Source organism: Cyrtonyx montezumae, unplaced genomic scaffold (genome assembly GCF_038088225.1).
Source record: "Cyrtonyx montezumae isolate F1298 unplaced genomic scaffold, pur_monq_1.0 scaffold_78, whole genome shotgun sequence".
NCBI classification, from domain to species: Eukaryota; Metazoa; Chordata; class Aves; order Galliformes; family Odontophoridae; genus Cyrtonyx; species Cyrtonyx montezumae.
In genome coordinates this window covers 171,129-196,049 of record NW_027072087.1, presented here as the reverse complement: position 1 = coordinate 196,049, position 24,921 = coordinate 171,129, and the positions used below count along the sequence as shown (strand labels likewise).

Sequence of the window (24,921 nt, the reverse complement as noted above, 5' to 3'; positions counted from 1 at the left end):
ACACAAGTGCTGTCTCCATCGCCAGGCACTGCAAAGGCCAGGCTCTGGCACTCATCACAGCCTGTGACCTGTACACTAGCGTGCTGTTTTGGTACCTCAGTCTGGGTCTCCACACTCTTCTTTGCTGCAGCCTTCCTCATATGTGTGCAGGGGTCCTCTGTCTGGGTCTCCACATTTTTCCTGGCAGTAACCTTCCGCCAGGGGGCAGCCATGGCAAGCCAGTAGACCCACTAACACTAGCACAAATTAGAATAGCCTTAAAAAGGGTGTGAATGAACAACCCTGCCCTGCTACTGGTTGTGCTGTCTCTGCCCTCACCCTTTTACCAGGTCATTGGCAGGTGCCCCTGCACCTGTCACTCGTTTCATAGTGACAGTGACAGTAACAATACTCCTATAATAATTAGGAGTAATTAGAATGGAATAATTAGCATACAATATTAATCAATTAATTAATATATAACAATTAATAGAGTAATAGAATAATTAGATCTTCCTTTAACACTGTCAATTGCCAACCAGTGCAGGCCAAAAAAATATCTTTGACAAAGATGAGTTCTTGACACTGTCTTTCTAAACGTCTCTTTCCAAATCTTGATACTCTAAAACTGAAAGTTTAAGGATATCAGCTATTAATTTCTTCTACATTTGCCTTATTTTTTTGATATTATTATTATATCTGTTACTGAAATGATTTACTAGTTAATCGCTCATTGAACAGTATGCCAGATGATTTGTCATTGGCTTATGTTTATCATTTCATCTTATGTCATAGAATCATAGAATCATTAAAGTTGGAAAAGACCTCTAAGATTATCTAGTCCAACCATCCACCTACCACCAATATTGTACACTAAAACATGTCCCTAAGTACCAGCAGTTTTTGGGATGGTGTTTGCCTTCAAATTGGGGCTGTTTTTATCAGAGATGTTGGGGCTAGCCTATTGCAAAGGTGAAGAACTTAGAAGCAAGTACCATGTCTGTTCTTCCTGATCTCCAGGATCTGCCATGTGGCTTTCCTTAAATTGATACATTTTTCATTCACAGATCCCCTTTCACATCACGTTAGCATTCATAAGTGAATACTTGTTACTTGTCTTTGGAGTAATATTTTTTTGCAGCCTCCAGCGAAGAATATTACTTTTTATTGCACTGATTTGATCCAAGAATACTTAAGTATTCAGAGATAGATGGGCAGTTTGTGTCTGGGTATCTTCCCATTTATATCATTCAATAAGTCATAGAATCATAGAATTGCTCAGGTTGGAAAAGACCTTCAAGAACATCAAGTCCAACTTCAATTTAACCATACTACCCTAACTCTAACAACCTACTGCTAAATCATGTCTTTGAGCACTGTGTCCAGACAGTTTTTAAATACATTCAGGGATGGTGACTCAACCACCTCCCTGGGGAGCCTATTCCAGTGTTTATCAACTCTTTCTGTAAAGAAGTTTTTCCTTATATCCAACCTGAACCTCCCCTGGTGCAACTTGAGTCCATTTCCCCTTGTCCTGTCACTGTCACCAGTGAGAAGAGACCCACCCTGCTTTCACTGCAATCACCTTTCAGGTATTTGAAGAGAGCAATAAAGTCTCCCCTCAGCCTCCTCTTCCCCCAACTAAACAGCCCCAGTTCCTTCAGTCCCTCCTCATAGGGCATATTCTCCAAGCTCTTCGCGAGCCTCGTTGCCTTTCTTTGGACCTGCTCCAGCACCTCAATGTCCTTTCTGTACTGAGGTGCCCAAAACTGAACACAGTACTCGAGGTGGGGCCTCACCAGTGCTGAGTACAGGGGGAGGATTACTTCCCTAGTCCTGCTCACCACACCATTCCTGATCCAGGCCAGGATGCCATTGGCCTTCTTGGCCACCTGGGCACACTGCTGCCTCATATTCAGACAATTGTCCATCAGCAGTCATGTCTGGTTGTAAAACCCCATATGTAGGTATTGACTCATTCTTAATTTAGCTTGACCATTGTAAAAAGCAACAAACCTTCTGTATCTGCAAGGTCCATCTTAGGTTCATATCCCAGTTGTCTTCCACTTCAGGCCATCTAAAAGAAATTTGTGCATGTGCCATGACTTCAAAATTCATAGAATCATAGGGGTTTGAAGGGACCTCAAGAGATCATCGAGTCCACCCCCCCCAATTATTTACTTCCTCATAGTTTCAAGTTTATCCCATAAAAAATATTTTTTGTTTCACACTGACTCTTTTGTCAGCCTATAATCCCTAGTTCTTGGAAAAATAGGAAACTTCTATAACGCAATATATTAGAATTCAGATGTCTTAGACAGAAGATATGTTAACCCTACTGCTACATGTCACTTCTGAGACCAAGTGTTCCTTCTTAAAGACAATTCAGTCTTAGCCTACAGACTTCAGTATGGCTTTACAGTTAAGTTTTTCTGAAATGGTTAAAGAGGTTCACCTTAATTGAGAAATCAATATGCTTGTTTTTATTTCAGTTTTTCTCACAGTTTAAATCATAACAATAAATTATTAATTAACGTACATATTTACAGGGTTCTGGCTGATTGGTTGTCATGTATCTCAGAAAGGTTTTCAAACTGACTTAAATGTTTAAAGTCTTCATAATTTTACATTAATTATTTAACTTCATTATTCAATAGAATGCGATTTTCTTCCCATTTCAGTGGCTTTGTTTTTCTTCGACTGATTTGTCCTGCTATACTGAATCCAAGGATGTTTAATATCATCTCAGGTGATTATGCTTCTGATTGAATTCATGCTTTATGTAGTAATATACATAAACTTACTTCAGTGCCTAATTTAACAAAATATGAAGTCTTTTGAACACCATGTCCAAAGTCACATTATTTGTATCAGTTGATTGACTTTCTTACCAAAGGTACATGGTTTTTACCCTCAAAGGTTAAACAGGATTTATTCCCAAGGCATGCTTTATTGATATTTAAATAATATAATGTTTAACTCTAGCAGTGTGCAATATATTCTAGGAGTGAGGGGAGAACCACCCAAAAAAACAACAAACACATCTCTTAAATGAACAAGGTCTATAAAGTTAAAAATGTCTGCAGAGTAATACATTTATGCACCTAAAATTATGCTTCAATAATTTGTCTGTTTTTTAAGTTTTTGCTTAAATAACTTATAGATGTTGAAGAAATCTCTACTTTGAGTCATCAGGATTCCTCATTTGAGACTGACTGTACTTAAAGATGAGAGGGATAGCATTTAAGAAAGATGGATTGTGTGGATTTGAGATAGTAATTGTTTGACTTAAAGGCCATACTTAGGCAAGCCAATCAGAACTATTAAAGCAAATATTAAAAGTGTTGAATAAAGAAAGTGTTACCCATTTTTTTATGCTCTCTTTTTAGAATGCCTCTATATCAATAAATAAAACCGTGACAGGGACTATTCCTCTTTCTAGAACAGCACTGTGGTATTGCTATACTGATCTGCAGCATAGTTCTGGCTGTTATCGAACAGCTGTTGGCACGCATCAATGAAACACATCTGACACAACTGACCTGGACCTCTGTTGTGAAACTATAATGGTCAGGATACAAATTATTCCATGACAGTTGTCTTAAGCACCTAGAAATGTCTCTGGACATTTTAAACTTACATGCAGTTGAAGTCTTACAGATGCAACAACTAGTATGTCTGTTAACCTAAAGCTTCTGAGGAACACTTGTTTACTTTGTTCTATAAGCAACTGCACAGAAAGTCAGATATGCCTATTAATAATTTTCTGTGGACATGATTACTAAAATAAAGCAAAAAGAGTTCACTTGGTCATGAGATTTTCCACATGCAGTTGTTACAAAATTCAAATTAATTCCATTTCAAAATAAAATTGTAGAACTTGATTTTCATGTGACTGGTGGTAGTTTTAAATGAAATGGCCAGTAACTCTGCTTTCTGTTCCTCTCAGATTCCCCTTCCCCTACTGCTGCAAGAACACTGACGCTGGTGGCCAAGTCTGTGCAGAATTTAGCAAATCTGGTTGAATTCGGAGCTAAGGTGAATATAATTTTACATAGAACAGCCTAGAACTGCATTTCCAATACATTTCAATGTTCCTGTTTAATACATGCAAAAATCTGTTGCTATTTAATTGTACAAAACCTGATGTGTGACCTGAGTGTCTTCATCAGCAAGGAAGACTTATTCCTGCAGTTTGTCCTATCCTCTTCAGTTGGAGCTACACAGGAAGTTAATTTAGAGCAGTAGCACAAAGTCTGCCTGCGTTGGGACGAGGAGTTAATCATTTTGACAATGAGTAACCTAGAAACTTGTGTGAATGACATAGTGCATACCATGAAGATTTTGAATCTGGTAGTATGAACAACAGGAATAGTCTGTTAAAATAACTGATGAATCAATGACCATACTAGAAGATATTTGTAGAGAGTGATGCAACCATATCTTCATGCTATGAGAACAGATAAACTTAGGCATTTGCTCCAAAGACAACAGTGGAAGTAGTGGTATTTTTGTCTGTCATTGACCAAAAAGGTAGCAGTCATACTCAAGTATTTTCAGTGTTGGAGTTGGAAAAATGGGAGAGGAGAGGCAGGCAGCCATCTCTCTGCAAAGAAATATAATGGTAAAATAAATACATTTTCTTTAGAAATATGCATATAAAAAAGACAACTGAGAATTGTTAATGTAGGAATCTGTGATTAGAAAGAATCTGTTCAAGAAAAGTGTATCATTTGCCTTAAGTAGATGATGGCAGGTTTTTTAAATTTCCATTGATTGTTTGATGTCAAAAAGAGGAGACATCTTTTACTAACATCAGTAATATTGTCATGCATCTCTACAGAAACTTAAAATATATATTTTTTTAATATATGGAATACTTTCAAATCGAGACCATGTAATAATTCTCTTTCTAACTGAGACCAATCAAAACTAAACTTCCATCTGGATATAAAGTATTCGTTTCTGAAATGCAGGAACAATTGCTAATCGCCAATTGCTCCCCTACCCATGCAAACACACACACTTTTCCTCTACCTATTTCTCAGAGTGACATTTTCTGTTGGTATAGGATTTTGAAAAACTACTTTTATTTGTATTCATCTTCATATTGCTTGACATAATTCTGTAAATCAGTTTTACAAGTTGCACCAAAAAACCTCAACTTGTAATACATTTTCTCATATTGCATCAAGAAAGGAATGCCAGCAACAATTGGTTGGCATCACAGGCAACCCCCATCCTGACCTACCTTGTTCCCTAGGTGCCCCTCTGTAATAGGTTTGAGGCTCTGGAACTCAAGGGAGAGGTGAGTGAGGATGTGGTGGGAGGTACACCCTTGAGGTTGTCTAGAGTGAGTTGGTTGACACCACACCTCAAGACTTCCTCCATCAAGAAGGAAAGAAGAGTGATTGTCATAGGCGACTACCTTCTGAGAGGATCGAAGGGCCCTATATGTTGGCCTAACCCTACCTGCAGGGAAGTGTGCAGCCTCCCTGGGGCCCAAGTGAGGGATATTTCTAGGAAATTTCCTAGTCTGATTCGCCCCTCTGATTATTATCCTTTATTGATAGTTCAGGCTGGCAGTGATGAAGTCTATGAGAGAATCCTGAAGACTATCAAAGGAATTCAGGGGATGGAGAAGGTGTACAGGTCATGTTTTCCTCTATCCCTTCAGTGGCAGGGAAGGATACTGAATGAAGCAGGAAAGCCCTTCTCATAAACAAGTGGCTAAGAGGCTGGTGCAAATCCAATTTTTTTTATTTATTTATTTTTTTTTTTTACCATGGGGAGCTTTATTTGGTACCTGGCCTGATGGCTGAGGATGAGTCTCACCTGTCTCAAAGGGGGAAATGTAACCTAGCCCAGGAACTGGCAGGGCTCACTGAGAGGGCTATAAACAAGGTATGAAGGAGGAAGGAGATAAAACCAGACCAGTAAAAGATGAGCCTAGAGTAATGATGACAAGGATCATTGAGGCAAGGGGCTCAGCTGAAGTGCATCTACAAGAATGCATGCAGAATGGGCAACAAACAGGAGGAGCTGGAGGCCACTGTATAACAGGAAAACTATGACTAAGTTGCCATTACGGAAAAAGAGTGGGATAGGTCCCATCAGTGTAGTGCTGCAATGGATGGCTATAAGCTTCTCAATGTTTTACAGGCTGTTTTGGCCTGGTTCCATGACTAATGGGGAGGGGGGAACCAAGTAACCAAGACCCGGGAAAGGGGAAAGAGGGAAAAGGGAAAGGGTAGGGAGATGGGCCTAAAAACAAAACAGAAGAAACAATCTGAGGAGGAAAGCTAATTTCCTAAATAAGATATCAGAATGGAAAATAACATAATATAATACAATATAATTGGAATTGTCAATGATAAATCAAATAAAAAGAGAGAGTGTCCAAAAACTGAAAGCATTACTCTAATGCTGAAGGCAAATATCTAGGGAGCACACGCTGCACAGGTGAGCAGAAAAGGTAAAAGGAGATGTCCTGTGACCTACGATAAGTTTTATCTTTCCCTCTGAATGGAAAACAGAAAAGCAAAGTTCTCTGGGGTATGTAGTTCTTCTCTTCTGAGAACCAGGTACCCAGAAAAACTGACAATCCATGGAACTGGAGCATTAACTCTTCAACTCACAGTACTCTACATGATGCTATGATATGGAATATCACAGAATCACAGAATCATAGGGGTTTGAAGGGACCTCTAGAGATCATCAAGTCCAACCCCCCTGCCAAAACAGGTTCCCTACACCAGGTCACACAGGTAGGCGTCCAGGCAGGTCTTGAACGTCTCCAGAGAAGAGGATTCCACAACCCCCCTGGGCAGCCTGTGCCAGTGCTCCGTCACCCTCACCGTAAAGAAGTTCTTGTGCACATTCGTGCGGAACCTCCTGTGCTGCAGTTTCTGTCCATTCCCCGTTGTCCTGTCTCCACACACTGCTGAAAAGAGTCTGGCCTCGCCACTTTGTCCCCCACACCTCAGATATTTATAAACCTGGATCAGGTCCCCTCTCAGTCTTCTTTTCTCAAGGCTGAACAGACCCAGTTCACTTAGCCTTTCTTCATAGGGGAGATCCTCCAGGCCCAATATCAACAAAGAAAAATCATAAAACCATGACATTCTAACCCTTATTCTACGTCACTACATAAGTTCATAAGTTCATAAGGTTGGAAAGGACCTATAAGATCATCTAGTCCAACCATCCTCCTATCACTATCTCTACCCAACTACTAAATTAAATCCTTTAGCTCCTCATCTAAACGCTTCTTGAACAGCGCTAGGGATGGTGCCTCGACCACCTCCCTAGGCAGGCCATTCCGGTGCCTGACCACTCTTTCAGAAAAGAAATGCTTCCTCAGGTCTAATCTAAATCTTCCCCGTCGCAACTTGTGGCCATTCCCTCTCGTCCTGTCGTTATTTATCAGGGAGAAGAGGCCCACCCCCTCCTCACCAGAACCCCCCTTCAGGAAGTGGTAGAGTGCAATAAGGTCTCCTCTGAGCCTCCTCTTCTCCAGACTAAACAATCCCAGCTCCCTCAGCCGCTCCTCATAAGACTTGTGCTCCAGACCCCTCACCAGTTTTGTTGCCCTTCTCTGAACACGCTCCAGGGCCTCAATGTCCTTCTTGTAGTGAGGGGCCCAAAACTGAACACAGTACTCGAGGTGCGGCCGTACCAGAGCTGAGTACAGGGGGATGATCACCTCCCTGCTCCTGCTGGCTACACTATTTCTAATACAGGCCAGGATGCTGTTGGCCTTCTTGGCCACCTGGGCACACTGCCGGCTCATGTTGAGCCGAGCATCAACCAACACCCCCAGGTCCTTTTCCTCTCTACATTCTTCAAGCCATTCTGCCCCAAGCCTATAGCATTGCATGGGGTTATTGTGGCCAAAGTGCAGGACCCGGCACTTGGTCTTATTGAACCTCATCCCATTAAGCTCAGCCCAGCTGTTCAGCCTATCCAAATCCCTCTGAAGGGCCTCCCTACCCTCAGGCAGTTTGACACATCCTCCCAACTTTGTGTCATCTGCAAACTTACTGAGGGTACACTCAATTCCCTCATCTAGGTCATCAATAAAGATATTAAACAAGATGGGCCCCAAAACTGACCCTTGGGGGAAACATACATCATGCAATGATGAGCAAGCATTAAACAAACACACACACATATATACATGGAATTACTGGCAGCACTCCCCCAACATTAAATTCCCTTGTGGTACACATTGAACAACCCCATTCTCCTGCATGATGCACCAAGTGGACCCAGGATCCTGAGAAAACAGAGTTCCACGGAGAGGTTTGCTCTTTCCAGAAGCTAGAAAGAGTCGAACCGTTTTTCCCAACATGCTCTTCACATATACTACAGGGACCTTATCTCCCTCTACATTATGTTGGGTGCTAGATTGGGCAGAACCATCTAGATAGATCCTTGAGTGTTGACCAACCAGGTGGAATCTGGTCAATGCTTCTCACAGTGCTTAAATGTTCCACCACCCATCGCTTTCAATATCGTTTTTAACAACCCACTGTATTGTTTGATTTTACCAGAAGCTGGTGCATGATAGGGGATATGACAAACGCACTCCATGCCATGATCTTTGGCCCAAACATTTACAAGAGAATTTTTGAAATGAGTCCCATTATCTGACTCAGTTCTCTCTGGAGTGCCATGTCGCCATAGGACTTGTTTCTCAAGGCCTAAGATGGTGTTTTGGGTGGTAGCATGGGGTACTGCATATGTTTCAAGCCACCCAGTGTTTGCCTCCACCATGGTAGGCACATAGCGCTTACCATTGCTAGTTTGTGGCAAGGTGATATAATCAACCTGCCACACTTCCCCGTACTTCTACTTTTGCCATTGCCCTTTTTCCCCCAGAGTTTCATCCTCTTGGCTTGTTTAACTGTGGCACACGTGTAACAGTCATGGATAACCTGTGCAATAGCGTCCATAGTTAAGTCCACTCCTCGGTCTCTAGCCCATTTATATGTTGCATCTCTTCCTTGATGGCCCAAGGTCTCATGGGCCCTTCGAGCTAGAAATACTTCACCATTATGTTGCCAGTCCAATTCAACTTGAGCCACCTTAACTTTAGCAGCTCGATCTACCTGATGGTTATTTTGTTGTTCTTCAGTAGCCAGACTCTTGGGCACATGAGCATCTACGTGATGCACCTTTACAACCATATTCTTTATTTGGGCAGCAATGTCTCTCCACAGTTCAGCAGCCAAAATAGGTTTACCCCTTCGCTGCCAACCATTTTGTTCCCATTGCTGAAACTTTCCCCATAAAGCATTTGCCACCATCCATGAGTCAGTGTAAAGGTAAATCACTGGCCACCTCTCTCATTCAGATATATCTAAGGCCAGCTGGACAGCCTTTACCTCTGCAAATTGACTTGATTCTCCTTTTCCATCAGTGGCCTCTGCAACTTGTCGTGTGGGGCTCCACACAGCAGATTTCCATCTGCGGTGCTTACCCACAATGCGACAGGATCCATCTGTGAACAGGGCATATCTCTTTTCATTGTCTGGTAGTTCATTATATGGTGGGGCCTCTTTGGCACGTGATACCTCCTCTGCTGGTGTTGTTCCAAACTTTTTACCTTCAGGCCAGTCCATGATCACTTCTAGGATTCCTGGATGGCTGAGGTTCCCCATCCGAGCTCGCTGTGTAATCAGTGCAGTCCACTTACTCCAAGTGGCATCAGTAGCATGATGGGTGGAGGGAACCTTTCCTTTGAACATCCAGCTCAGCACTGGCAATCGAGGTGCCAGAAGGAGCTGCGTTTCAGTATCAGATACTTCGGAAGCAGCTCTAACCCCCCACATAAGCAGCTAAGATCTCCTTTTCAGTTGGAGTGCTGCACTCTTCAGACCCTCTGTACACTTGACTCCAAAATCTAAGGGGTCTGGCTTGGGTCTCTCCAGAAGCTTTTTGCCACAAACTCCAAGTGGGACCTTCCTTTCCAGCAGCAGTGTAGAGGATGTTCTTTACATCCTGTTCCATCCTTACTGGTCCCATGACCACGGCACGGGCTATCTCCTGCTTAATTTGTTCAAAAGCCTGCTGCTGCTCAGGACCCCAAAATCGTTTTTCTTCCATGTCATTTGATAAAGGGGGGTTACAATGAGGCTGTAGTTTGGAACATGCTTTCTCCAAAAGCCCAGTGTGCCCAGAAAAGATTGTGTCTCTGTCTTACTAGTGGGCGGAGACATGGTTGTGATTTTTTTAATCACATTTCTTGGGATGTGATGAGATCCATCTTGCCACTTTATACCTAGGAACTGGATTTCCTGTGCAGGCCCTTTCAATTTGCTTCGCTTAATAGCTAAACCAGCTCACAGAAGTATCTGCATTATTCTTTCTCCTTCCTTGAAAACTTCCTCTGCAGTATTGCCCCACTCAATATTGTCAATATATTGGAGATGCTTGGGAGCACTGCCCTGTTCCAATGCAGTTTGGATCAGCCCATGACAAATGGTTGGGCAGTGCTTCCACCCCTGGGGCAAACGGTTCCAGGTGTACTGAATGCCCCTCCAGGTGAAAGCAAACTGTGGCCTGCATTCTGTGGCCAAAGGAATTGAAAAGAAGGCATTGGAAATGTCAATGGTGGCATACCACTTGGCTGCTTTGGACTCCAGTTCATACTGGAGTTGTAGCATATCCGGCACAGCAGCACTCAGTGGGGGTGTGACTTCATTCAGGCCACAGTAGTCTACTGTCAGCCTCTATTCTCCCCTGGCTTTATGCACCGGTCATATGGGGCTGTTAAAAGGTGAGTGAGTTTTGCTGATCACTCCCTCTCTCTCTAGTTGATTAATGAACTTATGAATGTGGAACAAAGAATTCCTGTTTGTGCTACTGCCATCTGTGCACCGTTTTTGTAGCAATCGGTAGCTGTTGCTCCTCCACTTGTAGCCACCCCAGAACAAACGGATCTTCTGACAGGCCAGGCAAAGCAGACAGCTTCTTAACGTTATCTGTGTCTTCAGCAGCTATTCCAAAGTCCCATTGATACCCCACCTTGGCTGAAGACAGGGCCCTTATATTTGTTACCTCTCTAGTTCTTTCTTGAGCCATGATCAGGGTCCTTATGGCTTTTGCCATCACCCTCAGCAGCTGGAGTGATTGTCAACGGTTTACAGGCAGGTTCGGCCTGCTTCCGTGACGATTGGTGCGGGGGACCCACGGACCCACGCCCCAGGAAAGGGGAAGGGGGAAAGGGAAAAGGGAAAAGGGAGATGGGCCTAGAAACAAAACAGCGGCAACGATCTGAGGAGGAAAGCTAATTTACTAAATAAGATATCGGAAAGCAAAATAACACAATATAATACAATATAATTGGAATTAAAGCTAATAAATCAAATACAATGAGCAAGAGAGAGTGTCCGATAAACCGAAGGCCTTACGCTAACGCTGAAGGCGAGACGGCAGCGAGCACCCACTGCTGAGTCGATCCCAAAGGAAAGAGAGTGTCCCGTGACCGCAGACAGTTTTTATCTTTCCCTCTGAGCGTAAACACGTAAAAATGCAAAGCATCGCAAAGTCCTCTGGGGAATGGAGTTCTTCTTCTCTTCTGAGACAGGCATACCTGGAACTATCGATGATCCACGGAGCTGGAGCATTAACTCTATAACTCTAAATGCACTACATGATGTTATGATGTGGAATACCAGTACCAAAAATCATAAAACCATGACATTCCACCCCTTATTCCACATCACTACATCATGTTTGATATATATGTATAGAAGAACAATGATTAACATGCATTAAATACACACACACAACATATATATGTATATACATGAAATTAATGACTGCACTCGCCCAACATCAAATTCCCTTGTGGTACACATTGAACATCCCCATTCTTCTGCATCACCCACCAAGTGGACCCAGGTCCCTGAGCAAAAACAGTTCCCCGGAGAGGTTTGCTCTTTCCAGAAGCTGGAAGGACCCAAACTGCTTTTCCGAACATGTTCTTTACATGCACTACAGGGACCTTATCTCCTTCTACAGCAGGTAGAGATCTGGATTGGGCAGGACCATCGCGATTGATGGATCCTCGAGTGTTGACCAATCAGGTGGCTTCTGCCAAATGCTTCTCACAGTGCTTAAATGTTCCGCCACCCATTGCTTTCAATGTGGTTTTTAATAACCCATTGTACCTTTCAATTTTACCAGAAGCTGGTGCGTGATAGGGGACATGATAAATCCATTCAATGCCATGATCTTTGGCCCAAACATTTACAAGAGAATTTTTGAAATGAGTCCCATTATCTGACTCAATTCTCTCTGGAGTGCCATGTCGCCATAGGACTTGTTTCTCAAGGCCTAAGATGGTGTTTCGGGCGGTAGCATGGGGTACTGCATATGTTTCAAGCCACCCAGTGGTTGCTTCCACCATGGTGAGCACATAACGCTTACCACTGCGAGATCGTGGCAAGGTGATATAATCAACCTGCCACGCCTCCCCATATTTATACTTTTGCCATCGCCCTTCCTCCCAAAGAGGTTTCATCCTCTTGGCTTGTTCAATTAAGGTACACATATCACAGTCATGGATAACCTGTGCGATAGCATCCATAGTTAAGTCCACCCCTCGGTCTCTAGCCCACTTATATGTTGCATCTCTTCCTTGATGGCCCGAGGTCTCATGGGCCCATCGAGCTAGAAATAATTAATGTTGCCAGTCCAAGTCTGCTTGAGCCACCTTAACTTTGGCAGCTCGATCTACCTGATGGTTATTTTGTTGTTCCTCAGTTGCCCGGCTCTTAGGAACATGAGCATCTACATGGCGCACCTTTACAACCATATTCTTTATTCGGGCAGCAATGTCTCTCCACAGTTCAGCAGCCCAAATAGGTTTACCCCTCCGTTGCCAACCATTTTGTTCCCATTGCTGTAACCACCCCCATAAAGCATTTGCCACCATCCATGAGTCAGTGTAAAGATAAAGCACTGGCCACCTCTCTCATTCAGCAATATCTAAGGCCAGCTGGACAGCCTTTACCTCTGCAAATTGACTTGATTCTCCTTTTCCTTCAGTGGCCTCAGCAACTCGTCGTGTGGGGCTCCACACAGCAGATTTCCATCTGCGGTGCTTACCCACAATGCGACAGGATCCATCTGTGAACAGGGCATATCTCTTTTCATTGTCTGGTAGTTCATTATATGGTGGGGCCTCTTTGGCACGTGATACCTCCTCTGCTGGTGTTGTTCCAAACTTTTTACCTTCAGGCCAGTCCATGATCACTTCTAGGATTCCTGGATGACTGAGGTTCCCCATCCGAGCTCGCTGTGTAATCAGCGCAATCCACTTACTCCAAGTGGCATCAGTAGCATGATGGGTAGAGGGAACCTTTCCCTTGAACATCCAGTTCAGCACTGGCAATCGCGGTGCCAGAAGGAGCTGCGTTTCAGTACCGATTACTTCGGAAGCAGCTCGAACCCCCTCGTACGCGGCTAAGATCTCCTTCTCAGTTGGAGTGTAGCGCTCCTCAGACCCCCTGTACACCCGACTCCAGAATCCAAGGGGTCTGGCTTGGGTCTCTCCAGAAGCTTTTTGCCACAAACTCCAAGTGGGACCTTCCTTTCCAGCAGCAGTGTAGAGGATGTTCTTTACATCCTGTTCCATCCTTACTGGTCCCATGACCACGGCACGGGCTATCTCCTGCTTAATTTGCTCAAAAGCCTGCTGCTGCTCAGGGCCCCACACAAAATCATTCTTCTTCCGTGTCACCCGATAGAGAGGGCTCACAATGAGACTGTAGTTTGGAACATGCATTCTCCAAAAGCCCACTACACCCAAAAAAGCTTGGGTCTCTGTCTTACTGGTGGGTGGAGACATGGCAGGCAGTGATTTTGTTAATCACACTTGCAAGATGGACATGGTCACATCCCTACCACTTTATACCTAGGAACTGAATTTCCTGTGCAGGCCCTTTCACTTCGCTTCTCTTAATGGCAAAGCCAGCTCGCAGGAGGATCTGGATTATTCTCTCTCCTTTCTCAAAACTTCCCCTGCTGTTTTGCCCCACACAGTGATATCATTAATGTATTGTAATTGCTCAGGAGCACCGCCCTGTTCCAATGCAGTTTGGATTAACCCATGGCAAATGGTTGGGCTGTGCTTCCACCCCTGGGGCAAACGGTTCCAGGTGTACTGAATGCTCCTCCAGGTGAAAGCAAACTGTGGCCTGCATTCTGTGGCCAGAGGAATTGAAAAGAAGGCATTAGCAATGTCAATGGTGGCATACCACTTGGCTGCTTTTGACTCCAGTTCGTACTGGAGTTGTAGCATGTCTGGCACAGCAGCACTCAGTGGGAGTTTGACTTTATTCAGGCCACAGTAATCTACCATCAGCCTCCATTCTCCACTGGCTTTATGCACCGGCCATATGGGGCTGTTAAAAGGTGAGTGAGTTTTGCTGATCACTCCCTGGCTCTCTTGCTGACGAATCAGGTTATGAATGGGGAGCAAGGAATCCCTGTTGGTGCGGTACTGCCGTCTGTGCACCGTTTTTGTAGCAATCGGTACCTGTTGCTCCTCCACTTGGAGCAACCCCACAACAGATGGATCTTCTGATAGGCCAGGCAAAGCAGACAGCTGCTTAACGTTGTCTGCATCCACAGCAGCTATTCCAAAGGCCCATCGATACCCTTTGGGATTCTTAAAATATCCCCTTTTGAGGTAATCAATACCAAGTATACATGGAGCCCCTGGGCCAGTCACAATAGGATGTTTTTGCCAGTCTTTACCAGTGAGGCTTATTTCAGCCTCCAACATGGTTAACTCTTGGGAACCCCCAGTCACCCCAGAAATATAGATTAAGTCTGTCCCTTGGTGACTCGAGGGCATTAGAGTGCACTGTGCACCAGTGTCCACCAGGGCCTTATATTTTTGTGGTTCTGATGTGCCAGGCCATCGAATCCACACAGTCCAATACACTCTTATTATCCCTTTCCCCCCCCTGGCTGGGGGCAGGGCCCCTCTATTTGTTACCTCTGTTATTTTTACGGCTACTGCCGTGTCCGGCAGTCACTGGAGCAGTCACCTTCTTGGAAAAGTTCACCCTGATGGTTGATCTGTTTCGTAACTCTTTTACCCGTGCCTGAAGTGCAGATGTGGGTTTTTTATGCCACTTCTTCATATCTTCCCCCTGGTCACGTAGGTAGCGCCACAAGGCAATATGTGACATAGTCTTACTCTTGTCACTTCCTCGAGCAGGAGAACGTCCTCTTTTGATAGCTGAGACGTTACTGTTTTGGGAATCCTGGTTCCCATCAAATCTATCAGTTTTGTCAGAATCAAGCACAGTAGTCAGTTCGTCCATTATATCTTCTTGATTGCTCTCTAGTCTGTCCAGTCTTTCAGTTACCTTTACCAAGGCTGAAACATAAGCTCGTAGAGGGGTTAAATGTAACTCAATGTCTTGAAGTTTGTTAATCAGGTCATTTATAAGGGGTCTTCTTTGTCTTCTGCCATACATTGCTGCTAATGTACTGGCATACCTGTCTGGTGCAGTCCTCGTGAATATACGCCACATAATTGGTGTACATCTGATTCTCTCAGGGTCATGGTCTTGGTTTGGTTCATCATGAATGAATGCAGGGTCATGTAACATTTCCACCACAGCATATTCTCTCAAATAATGTATGCCCTTTTCCATATCAGACCATTTCTTCTTCTCAGGCAACAGATAATCTCTGAAGGGATATTTTTCTTTCACGGCTATCAGCATCCACTTCCAGAGAGTGAAGGGTCTATTGTGGCATGTACTAATGCCTCTATCAATGGCAGAGTCCCTGGCAATGCTACCCAATTGGCGAGCTTCATTACCATCTAGCCACACACTGTTGACCCCACTGTCCCAACAGCGTAGTAACCAGGTGACAATAGGTTCACTTGCGTGGCATGTAAAGTCTTTTCTCAAACTTCGAATTTCATTCATTTTCAGAGGTCGAGTAACATCGGTAACAATTTCTCTTTCATCTCCATCTCCTACTCTATCAGGACTCATTGCCCTTCTAGGCTTTGGTGACCGTGATCTTGTTGGGTGACTCTGCCCTCCTACTGGAAAATCTAGAGTTCTGAACCACTCCTCTGGACCTCCTTTCTCCTCTTCTCTTGCAGTGTCTGATTCCTCTACTTTCTCTTCTTCTCTTTCAGAGTCTGCTTCTTCCACTCTCAGCTCCTCCTCTTTCTTCTCTTCTAAGGGAGTTGAGACTTTTTTCATTCTCCGTCCTCTTACAGGGGCAACTGACATCGATTCTGGTGTCACCTGTGGTTGATCATATTGGTTAGTATTAAAGATCATTCTCTCTAGCTCGGCTCGAAGTTCATCTCGCTGAGCTATGAGGGAATTTAGTTCACCTTGGAGCTTGTCTTGTTGAGCCCGAACATGGGTCAGTTCATTTTCGTAATGGAAGAATGTACCTTGGCAGGAAAGATACTCAGCTTTGAGGTGTTTTTGGTCAGATTGGAGGGTGTCTAATTCAGATTGGAGGGCATCTCGCTGGGACCGAAAAGCATCCATATTGGATCGGAAAGCATCTCGTTGAAACCGGAGGTTGTCTCTCTCAGTCTGGAGTGCATCTCTCTCAAATTGGAGGGCATCTCTCTCGGATTGGAGGGTGTCTTTCTCAGATTGGAGGGCATCTCTCTCAGATTGGAGGGTGTCTCTCTCGGATTGGAGGGCATCCATGTTGGATTGGAGAGCTTCTTGTTGAGACTGGAGGGCGTCTTTCTCAGTCTGGAGAGTGTCTCTCTCGATCTGGAGGGCATCTCTCTCGGTTTGGAGGGTGTTTTTCTCAGTCTGGAGGGTGTCTCGCTCGGATTGGAGGGCGTCTAGATTGGACTGGAGAGTCTGATTGTCAGTTAAAAGACTCTCTTTCTGGATCAGGAGACTGTCCCTTTTGGCTCGGAGACTCTCTCGCTCTATTTCAGAAACTCTATGCCTCTCTGGGATAGTATTGAATAAGGCCCGGTAAGCATAAGCCAGGCCCCAAATAATTTGGGCCTCCTCAGATCTGTTTGAGCCGCAACATCCCTGTCTCAAATATCTGCTTAAGTTCTCAGGATCTTGCAGGTGTTCAGGAGAAAAGTTCCATGACACCGGTGATGCCCATTTCTCTAAAGTCTCTCCTAAGTCCCTCCAAACTCCCTGCCAGTCAGTATTCTCTGGCTCTGGGGAGGGTTTTCTCAAAATATTATAAATACAAATACTGAGTAAAAGTACATTCAGGGAGACTGACACCACAATCATAACAAGCATTGGATGGGCATTCAGAAAATGCATAATGGATTCAAAGGAGAGGCCAGGAGTCTTTTTAAAAATCACAAGTTCCATAGAGTTAGCAACTTCATCTGGAGTTACTCCCTCTGGAACCGAATGCCACATCGTATACAAAAGCCAGGTAGGTATGTCCATCAGTGTTTTTAGTTTATCATATAGAGACCAAGCTCCGTGGATCAGACTGGCAAACTTAATTAAGTCCCAGTACGTTCTGAGCATTACAAGGGAAAAACCGATGAAATGCAGTCCCTTTAAGACCAGTTTAAAAAGAGAAAGAATTTTTCTTTTTTTTTCTAAAACTAGCTGGCAGTACCCAAAAAGTTTACAAATATCCCAGGACAACTGGCAATACGCCCAGACTTCAAGGTCGTGTTTTGCCGTACAGTACCTGCAGTACAGATAAGCCTGCTAACGAGAGACAGAGATTCACTCTGAAAGTATGTCTCTGCCCGGCTAAGGCAGCTGTTTTTGCCCCACGTTGGGTGCCAAAAATGTCAACGGTTTACGGGCAGTTTCGGCCTGGTTCCGTGACGATTGGTGCGGGGGACCCATGGACCCACGCCCCAGGAAAGGGGAAGGGGGAAAGGGAAAAGGGAAAAGGGAGATGGGCCTAGAAACAAAACAGCGGCAACGATCTGAGGAGGAAAGCTAATTTACTAAATAAGATATCGGAAAGCAAAATAACACAATATAATACAATATAATTGGAATTAAAGCTAATAAATCAAATACAATGAGCAAGAGAGAGTGTCCGATAAACCGAAGGCCTTACGCTAACGCTGAAGGCGAGACGGCAGCGAGCACCCACTGCTGAGTCGATCCCAAAGGAAAGTGTCCCGTGACCGCAGACAGTTTTTATCTTTCCCTCTGAGCGTAAACACGTAAAAATGCAAAGCATCGCAAAGTCCTCTGGGGAATGGAGTTCTTCTTCTCTTCTGAGACAGGTATACCTGGAACTATCGATGATTCATGGAGCTGGAGCATTAACTCTTTAACTCTAAATGCACTACATGATGTTATGATGTGGAATACCAGAACCAAAAATCATAAAACCATGACAGTGATCACCTTTTTGGAGGAGTTCACCTTGGTTGTTGATCTGTCTTGTAATTCTTTTACCCATGGAATAATGATTACAAAAAGTAATAAAACCATGGCAAGCAGGGAAGTACTTGTTCCTCTTTACTTAGCCCTGGTGAGGCCACACCTTGAGTACTGTTTTCAGATTTATCCCACTCTCTACAAGAAAGATATTGAGGCCCTGGATCATGTCCAGAAAAGGGCAACGAAGCTGCTGAGGGGGCTGGAGCACAATCCTTATGAGGAGCAGCTGAGAGAGATGAAATTGTTTAGTCTGGAGAAGAGGAGGTTCAGGGTGACTTTATTGCCCTCAATAACTACTTGAAGGGAGATTTTAGTGAGCTGGGTGCCTCTTCTTCCATGTAACTAGTGAGAGGACTAGATGGAATGGCCTCAAGCTGCACCATGGGAGATTCAGGTTGGACGTTAGGAAATACTACTTCTACAAGAGTGTGATCAGGTGTGGGAACAGGCTGTCCAGGGAGGTGGTAGAGGCATCATCCCTGGAGGTGTTCAAGAAACATGTATATGTTGTACTTAGGGACACGGTTTAGTGGGAAATATTGGTGATAGGTGGATGGTTGGACCGGATTATCTTAGGTCTTTTTCAACGTTGGTGATTCTATGATTCTGTGATTCTATGATTCTATGGTCTGTTCTCATTCCCAAGACACAACATGGTTTAATGATAAATTTGCATAAAGAAAAAAGAGAGTTCAGACTGCCACTGTCAAGCTTCTTGTTTGACGCTCACAAGTTGGAACGTAAGTATTAATGAAAGAACAAGATGGAGGGCACTTTCAAGGGCTGCTCTACAAGTAATACCTCCTATTTTATTACTTTGGCCTACTACATCAGAGGCAGATGGTGATGGTATGGCAGTAGAGGTTGAACCTTCCCACCATTATTCCATTACATTTTGTTGACATGCAACAGACAGCATGCAGGCTCTTGTTCATCACTGCTGAAAATGCATAGCTAATGGTGGTGTCTATTTTGAAAAGTAGTGTATTGTAGCTTAGAATTTTCTCTATCAAATAGTGATATTGTGTTCTTTGTATCTGTTGTAGTTTCCATGGAAATAAATGAGCTATTACTTTCAGAGCAATCTAAATATTTCCGTATGTTTCATCTAAAAATGTTCTTTTTTAATTGAAACTATGTATTGAAGAAATGCCTATCTTAAATTGAAAAATTCATGTAACTGCTTATTTAATCCGTTTCCAAATTCATCTGGAATACAAAAATGTAATCTTTTGACTGATTGTACACCAGTCATTCTAGTCACTCGGGAAAAATAAAATTACTCCAGATGACACATTTATTCACTTGTTTCTGATGACAGTGTGTTCACTTCAGTTGGGTCTAAATTGGAATTGATTTGTTCTAATAAATACTTGTTAAAATTGCTAGGAGCCATATATGGAGGGGGTAAATCCATTCATCAAGAATAACAAACATCGCATGATCATGTTCTTAGATGAACTTGGGGTAAGTGGTTTCAAAAAAAAAACAACTATTGAAAGTTTCATAGCAACATAGCAAAGCAAAAAATATATTAATTTAGCATTGCTGTATGTATCAGGTCTAGTTTTTGAGCTTCTCCCTGAAGATTACAGATTTTTTGCCAAAAATGCCAATCTTTTAAAATATATTTTAAAACCATTTTTTCTGTGTAATTTGTAATGTGGTTTTTCCCAGACAGTGAAAATTTTGATATATTTTTATTGAAAGCATTATGTTCAGTTTTATCATTATGTTCAGTTTAACAACAAAAAAAAAAAAAAAAAAAAAAACACCTAATGGATGGACCTTCCTTTTATTTGCAGGGAGGATATAATAGGAGTGTCTATTCTCACCATCTTTCTAATCAGCTCAGAGGAAGCATAGCGACATCAGAGCTTTTAGTACAACCCTCCTAGTAGGAATAAGAATTGCTGTTGATTTAGTAATCACTCCACATGTAACCATAATTCAAATGTCTTTATTAAATAGATGCTTGTGGAGAGAAGGAAATAGATAATTTCTATTAGATAACATGGACAAGAAAACTTAATTATGAAGAAAACCATTGCAGTACTTGTTTGCAGTATAAAAAAAACTGTTGGATAGTCTGAAGACCTGTGATTTAATTTTCTGTATGCCTGGGTGCTCACCATTCTAAGGCTGCTCTCATCATTTTTGTTAAAGAATGTTCCTGAGCTTCCAGACACTACGGAGCATTCTAGAACAGACTTATCGCGTTATCTGGCAGCCTTGCATGAGATGTGTGTTGCACATTCAGATGAACTTCGGATACTCAGTAATGAGCGAGGTGTAATGCAGGTAAACTACAGAGGGTAACAAAAATCGTAGGTCTGGAGTAATTGCTTAATATCATTATTCTTTTGTAATATTTACAGTATTTCTAGTCAGCAGAGTGAGTGATAAATATCTTAATTTGTACTTACTTTCTTTCACTTTCTATTGCTACTTTGCTTGAGCTTCCCGATTTATTACATTTGCAAACAAAAAAGCTTCTCAAGCAAATGCTATAAATAACTGTTCCGTTTCAACTATTAAGCAAACTTACTATAAATGACTGTTATTTTCTGACTATTAAACTTCTGTATAACTTCTATGAAAACTTATTTTTAAGAGGAAAAATGTTGAAATTATTATTTTTGTAGTATTTTGAAACAATGAAATGTACTTGCCTGTGGTTTATGGGCTGGTTCGGCCCAGTTCTGTGACAATTGGTGCGGGGGACCCACAGTCCCACGCCCCACAAAAGGGGAAGGGGGAAAAGGAAAAGGGAGATGGGCCTAGAAAGAAAACAGCAGCAGTGATCTGAGGAGGAAAGCTAATTTACTAAATAAGATATCAGAAAGCAAAATAACACAATATAAAACAATATAGTTGGAATTGAATCTAATAAATCAAATACAATGAGCAAGAGAGAGTGTCCGATAAACCGAAGGCCTTACGCTAACGCTGAAGGCGAGACGGCAGCGAGCACCCACTGCTGAGTCGATCCCAAAGGAAAAAAAAAAAGACAGCCCCGTGACCGCAGATATTTTTTATCTTTCCCTCTGAGCGGAAACACGTAAAAATGCAAAGCATCACACAGTCCTCTGGGGAATGTAGTTCTTCTCTTCTGAGACAGGTATACCCATAACTATTGATGATCCACGGAGCTGGAGCATTAACTCTTTAACTCTTAATGCACTACATGATGTTATGATGTGGAATACCAGTACCAAAAATCATAAAATCATGACACCAAGTCACCATAGGACTACTTTTTTGAGAACTAAAGATGGTGTTTCGGGCGGTAGCATGGAGTACTGCATATTTTTCAAGCCACACAGTGGTTGCCTCCACCATGGTGAGCACATAGCACTTATCATTGCGAGTTCGTGGCAAGGTGATTTAATCAACTGGCCACACCTCCCCATATTTATACTTTCGCCATCGCCCTTCCCCCCAAATACCAAAATAATAAAACCATGACATTCTACCCCTTATTCCAATTCATTACATCATGACTGATACATATATAGAGGAACAATGATTAACATGCATTAAATACACACACACACAGCATATATACATGTATATACACGGAATTACTGACAGCAATCCCCCAACATCAAATTCCCTTGGGGTACACATTGAACATCCCCATTCATCTGCATCACACACCATGTGGACCCAGGTAAAAACAGCTCAAACCACTTTTCCCAACATGTTCTTTACATGTACTACAGGGACCTTATCTCTCTCTACAGAAGGTAGAGAGTTGGATTGGGCAGGACCATCTCGTTTGATAGATCCTTGAGTGTTGACAAACCAGGTGGCTTCTGCGAATGATTACCTGTTCCGCCACCCATTGCTTTCAACATTGTTTTTAACAACCCACTGAATCATAGAATCACAGAACCATAGGGGTTGGAATGGACCTCTAGAGATCATCGAGTCCAACCCCCCTGCCAAAACAGGTTCCCTACACCAGGTCACACAGGTAGGCGTCCAGGCAGGTCTTGAATATCTCCAGAGAAGAGGATTCCAGAGACCCCCTGGGCAACCTGTGCCAGTGCTCCGTCACCCTCACCGTAAAGAAGTTCTTGCGCACATTCGTGCGGAACCTCCTGTGCTGCAGTTGGCATTACTCTAGCTGACGAATCAGGTTATGAATGGGGAGCAAGGAATCCCTGTTGGTGCGATACTGCCGTCTGTGCACCGTTTTTGTAGCAATCGGTACCTGTTGCTCCTCCACTTGGAGCAACCCCACAACAGACGGATCTTCTGATAGGCCAGGCAAAGCAGACAGCTGCTTAACGTTGTCTGCATCCACAGCAGCTATTCCAAAAGCCCTTCGATACCCTTTGGGATCCTTAAAATACCCCTTTTTGAGGTAATCAATACCAAGTATACATGGAGCCCCTGGGCCAGTCACAATAGGATGTTTTTGCCAGTCTTTACCCATGAGGCCTATTTCAGCCTCCAACATGGTCAACTCTTGGGAACCCCCAGTCACCCCAGAAATACAGATTAAGTCTGTCCCTTGGTGACTCGAGGGCATTAGAGTGCACTGTGCACCTATGTCCACCAATGTCTTATATTTTTGTGGTTCTGATGTGCCAGGCCATCGAATCCACACAGTCCAATACACTCTATTATCCCTTTCCCCCACCTGGCTGGGGGGCAGGGGCTATTGTGGCTGGTAGGTACCTTGCTCAGTTCTCAAGGGTGTCCTTGAACTGAAAAGTATCTTGCTCGGTCTGGAGGGTGTCTCACTCAGTCTGGAAGGCGTCCATTTTGGATTGGAGTGTCTTGGTCAGACTGGAGGCTGTATAAATTGGACTGGAGAGTCTGTTTGTCAGCTAAAAGACTCTCTTTCTGGATCTGGAGACTGTCCCTTTAGTCTCAGAGACTCTCTCGCTCTATTTCAGAAAGTCTGTGCCTCTCTGGGATAGTACTGAATAAGGTCCGATTAGCATAAGCCAGACCCCAAATAATTTGGGCCTCCTCAGATCTGTCTGAGCCGCAACATCCCTGTCTCAAATATCTGCTTAAGTTCTCAGGATCTTGCAGGTGTTCAGGGAAAATGTCCCAGTACGTTTTGAGCATTACAAGGAAAAAACAACAAAATGCAGCCCGTTTAAGAGCTGATTTAATCAAGAAAGCATTTTTTTTTCTCTTTGCTAAAACAAGCTGGCAGCACCCAAAAAAGTTTACAAATATCCCATAACAACTGGCAGTATGCCCAGACTTCAAGGTTGTGTTTTGCAGTACAGCACCTGCAATACAGATAAGCTTCCTAACAAAGCTCTGAGAGCAAAGAGAGGTTTGTTCTATGTAAGTGCTCAGGAGCACCACCCTAATTATAACTAACTTCCAGTAGATAATTCTATTTATTACATAGTAACACGTTTTGCTATGCTTGGTTATTGTACCGTGTTGTGCAGTAGATTATTTAAGTAGTCTGTCTTTACAGACAGGCATTATCAGCACAAAATATCATGTTAAAGTTAGTAATTTATTCACAGCTACTAATAGTCTTGACTGACAAGGCAGGATACTACAAGCTTTTGGTACTAAATATGAGTTGCTTACAAATGAAGGATATAATTTATTTTATGAGGCCTATATCTGAAGTACTTAATGATCACAGATTTGGTACTGTTTCCACAATATAATTCCTTTCACTTCAAAGGAGAAAATTCTCCTTGTGCATTTCCATAAAGAAAATTCTTGGGTTTTTTTACCTTTTTCCTTCTGTCAATTCAACTTTATGATTAAGTTGGCAAGACTAATTGGGTGTCCATGGATGATGATAAACTTCATATTCGTGTTTTAAAGTTGCCTTTTGAAGTAATGTCTTAGTGACTTGGGAATTGGAGCTGAGGCAGTTTTGGGATGTGGATGTTAATATATACTTTAAAATACTTAATTGCAAGTCTGGTAGGCAAATGTTGATGCTTCTAAAAAAAAGGTTTTTTTTCTCTGGTTACTAATGTAGGGTTGTGTACTTTTTTTTCTACAGCATGTTCTTAAGAAGCTGTTGGCTATTACAGAACTGCTTCAACAAAAACAAAATCAGTATTCTGTGTCTAATAACATCATGTAGCAACCTCAATTCTGCATGGATCCAGCATGGCAGCTCACACCAGTATCACTTTGGTTTTTTTGGTTCTTGCCATAAATAGAACATCCTGTCAAATTCCCAATAATGTGTGAACTATACAACAAGAAAACAAAGATTATTGTAGTGAATGATTTTACTAGCAGCTTTTTAAGCTATCTGTGCAGGACATTTGCACTTTTCCTCTTGAAACCAGCTCTTACATCATATGAGTCTTGGTGTACAGTTTACTTTCTGAAAAGAAAGTTCTGCAACTGTCTTGAACTTAGAAAAATACTTTCAGTATTTCCAATCACCGAAGTTTTTCTGTCTTGTTGGAAAATAATTCTTAACTGACAGTGATGTATAAGTGGATTACATTTCTTATTGTAATTTCTGCCTGGTTACAATTATGATGACTATGACTATTTCAACCACTTGACCTTC

The 24,921-nt window shown here is 42.8% G+C and overlaps 1 protein-coding gene across 1 annotated transcript in view; it reads left to right on the top strand.

The window, feature by feature from the left end:
* The window catches only part of LOC136058308 (ras GTPase-activating protein 1-like), a 146,457-nt gene extending 121,977 nt beyond the window's left edge, over positions 1–24,480 (top strand). The window contains exons 21-25 of the mRNA XM_065751641.1: positions 2,661–2,728; positions 3,929–4,017; positions 19,782–19,859; positions 20,559–20,693; positions 24,397–24,480. Of these exons, the coding sequence (XP_065607713.1) occupies positions 2,661–2,728; positions 3,929–4,017; positions 19,782–19,859; positions 20,559–20,693; positions 24,397–24,480 (454 nt within the window). The remainder of the gene's footprint in view (positions 1–2,660; positions 2,729–3,928; positions 4,018–19,781; positions 19,860–20,558; positions 20,694–24,396) is intronic.
* Positions 24,481–24,921: the final 441 nt, after the last annotated feature.